General features: G+C 40.6%; 1 protein-coding gene across 1 annotated transcript in view; it reads left to right on the top strand.

Annotated features, from left to right (window-relative positions):
- Positions 1–1787, top strand: part of ELP2 (elongator acetyltransferase complex subunit 2) — a 48544-nt gene that overhangs the window by 30910 nt on the left and 15847 nt on the right. The window contains exon 14 of the mRNA XM_012802007.2: positions 920–989. Within this exon, the coding sequence (XP_012657461.1) occupies positions 920–989 (70 nt within the window). The remainder of the gene's footprint in view (positions 1–919; positions 990–1787) is intronic.

Here is a 1787-nt window from a genome sequence, read left to right as displayed (position 1 = left end):
GTTTCAGGATTGCTTCAATTCTAGGGACTGAAGTGGGTTTTCGGATTCCCTGAGAGGCTTACTCCCAGTTACACCAGTTCTCTGTCCTGGATAAAAGAATCCTATAGACTAGAGAGACTTGCTCTCTTTTGGGTTTTGCTCTTCTTATACTAAGTGTTAGAGTAGGTATGTAGGAATGCTTCTTATTGTTCTTTTCCATACTATTTTTCCTTGGTTTCTAAGGTAAAGCAGATAGTTTCTTATGCTTTAGGTAGCCATTCTTGATGGGATTTTGCATTCTCAACTATTCGTGCTTGTGTCTAGTGCCAGTGTATGTTACAGTTCAGGTTGTAAAATACACCCTCACATATGGGCATGTACCAATTTTCATGGCGAGCGTATAGTTTTACATGTAATAATTTGACTGATGTAAATAGCAGAGTCTGAGCAGATTATTGTCTCTTTAAATGGCACTCTTTACAAAGTTTTAAAATACCCCCCCCCCCAATTACTTAAGTATGTTTAATGAAAATACTATGACTATGCCTTTCTGGGAAGCATCTGTGTTTATATGAGAATCACCAGGGATGTGCCTGTGGGAGTGTCTTGAAAGTGGAGCTCTGGGCCTTCCATTTTCAGCCCACTACATCCCTGTCAGATGGTGAAAGATGTTAGGGTGTGATGAGCAGTGTGATGATGTTAGGGTAAGAGGACGTGTGACTTCATGGATTGGGTGGGTGTTGTAGGTGGGGCCCATCTGCTGGAGAAGGCTTGCCTAGCTTTGTATCTCTTGTTTCTGGAAGTAGAAGTGTGGGCAGACATCCACACTGGGAGATCTTCAAACTGTTTCTCAGCATTTATTAGCATGACTTTTTTGTAGTGCCTGAAGTAATAATAACTTTTAGTGTTTAAAACTTATGTATCTTACTTTTTATTTCAGCAAGAAAGTGATCTTCCAGAAGGAGCTACTGTCCCTGCATTGGGACTATCAAATAAAGCTGTCTTTCAAGGTAAGCTTTTTGTCTCCAAAATTATTAAATGCATTGTGGAACTTACAACTGAGTTATACACTTATATAATGTGTACCTAATGTTCATTACATTTATTTATTTATTTATTTGAGACAGAGTCTCTGTCACCCTGGGTAGAGTGCCATGGTGTCATAGCTCACAGCAACCTCAAATTGTTGGGCTAAAAATCTTGTCTTGCCTCAGCCTCCCAAGTAACTACAGCTACAGGCGCCCATCACAATGCCCAGCTAATTTTTCTATTTTTAGCAGAGATGAGGTCTCGCTCTTGCTCAGGTAAGTGTCCAACTCCTGAGTTCAAGCAGTCCACCCACCTCAGCCTCTCAAAGTGGTAGGATTACAGGCACAGGCCACCGAGCCTAGCCACCAATTTTTTTTTTAATCACAGTACATGTATCTATCTTCTCCATACCATATTTCACAATAAGAACCCTGTGTACACCCTTAGGCCACTGAAATAGATGCAGTTTTCACGTTTGTTTCATTGAACACCACAACGATAGATGAGGATGTGAGTAAACCGAATAATCTGTTATGCAGTTTAAAAAGTTTGGGAACTGTTGGATCAAAAGAAAATGGAAGGAATCTGTGTGGAATTAATGTTCCAAGAGCACATTTGGAAAATACTGAAGTAGTGGAAATACCCTTAGCTTTGGAATCATGGGGACACAGCTTTGAATTGCGCCACTTTGAAGTGCTACTGCTTTCTGTCTGGTGGCCTTAATACTGAGACAGTGTAGGAGACAGGAAGATAATGACTGCACTGATGATCTTGACGTG

Source organism: Otolemur garnettii, unplaced genomic scaffold (genome assembly GCF_000181295.1).
Source record: "Otolemur garnettii isolate 467f Iridium unplaced genomic scaffold, OtoGar3 scaffold00012, whole genome shotgun sequence".
Lineage (NCBI taxonomy): Eukaryota > Metazoa > Chordata > Mammalia > Primates > Galagidae > Otolemur > Otolemur garnettii.
Note: the sequence above shows the minus strand (reverse complement) of the source record. Positions and strands in the feature narration are given on the sequence as shown.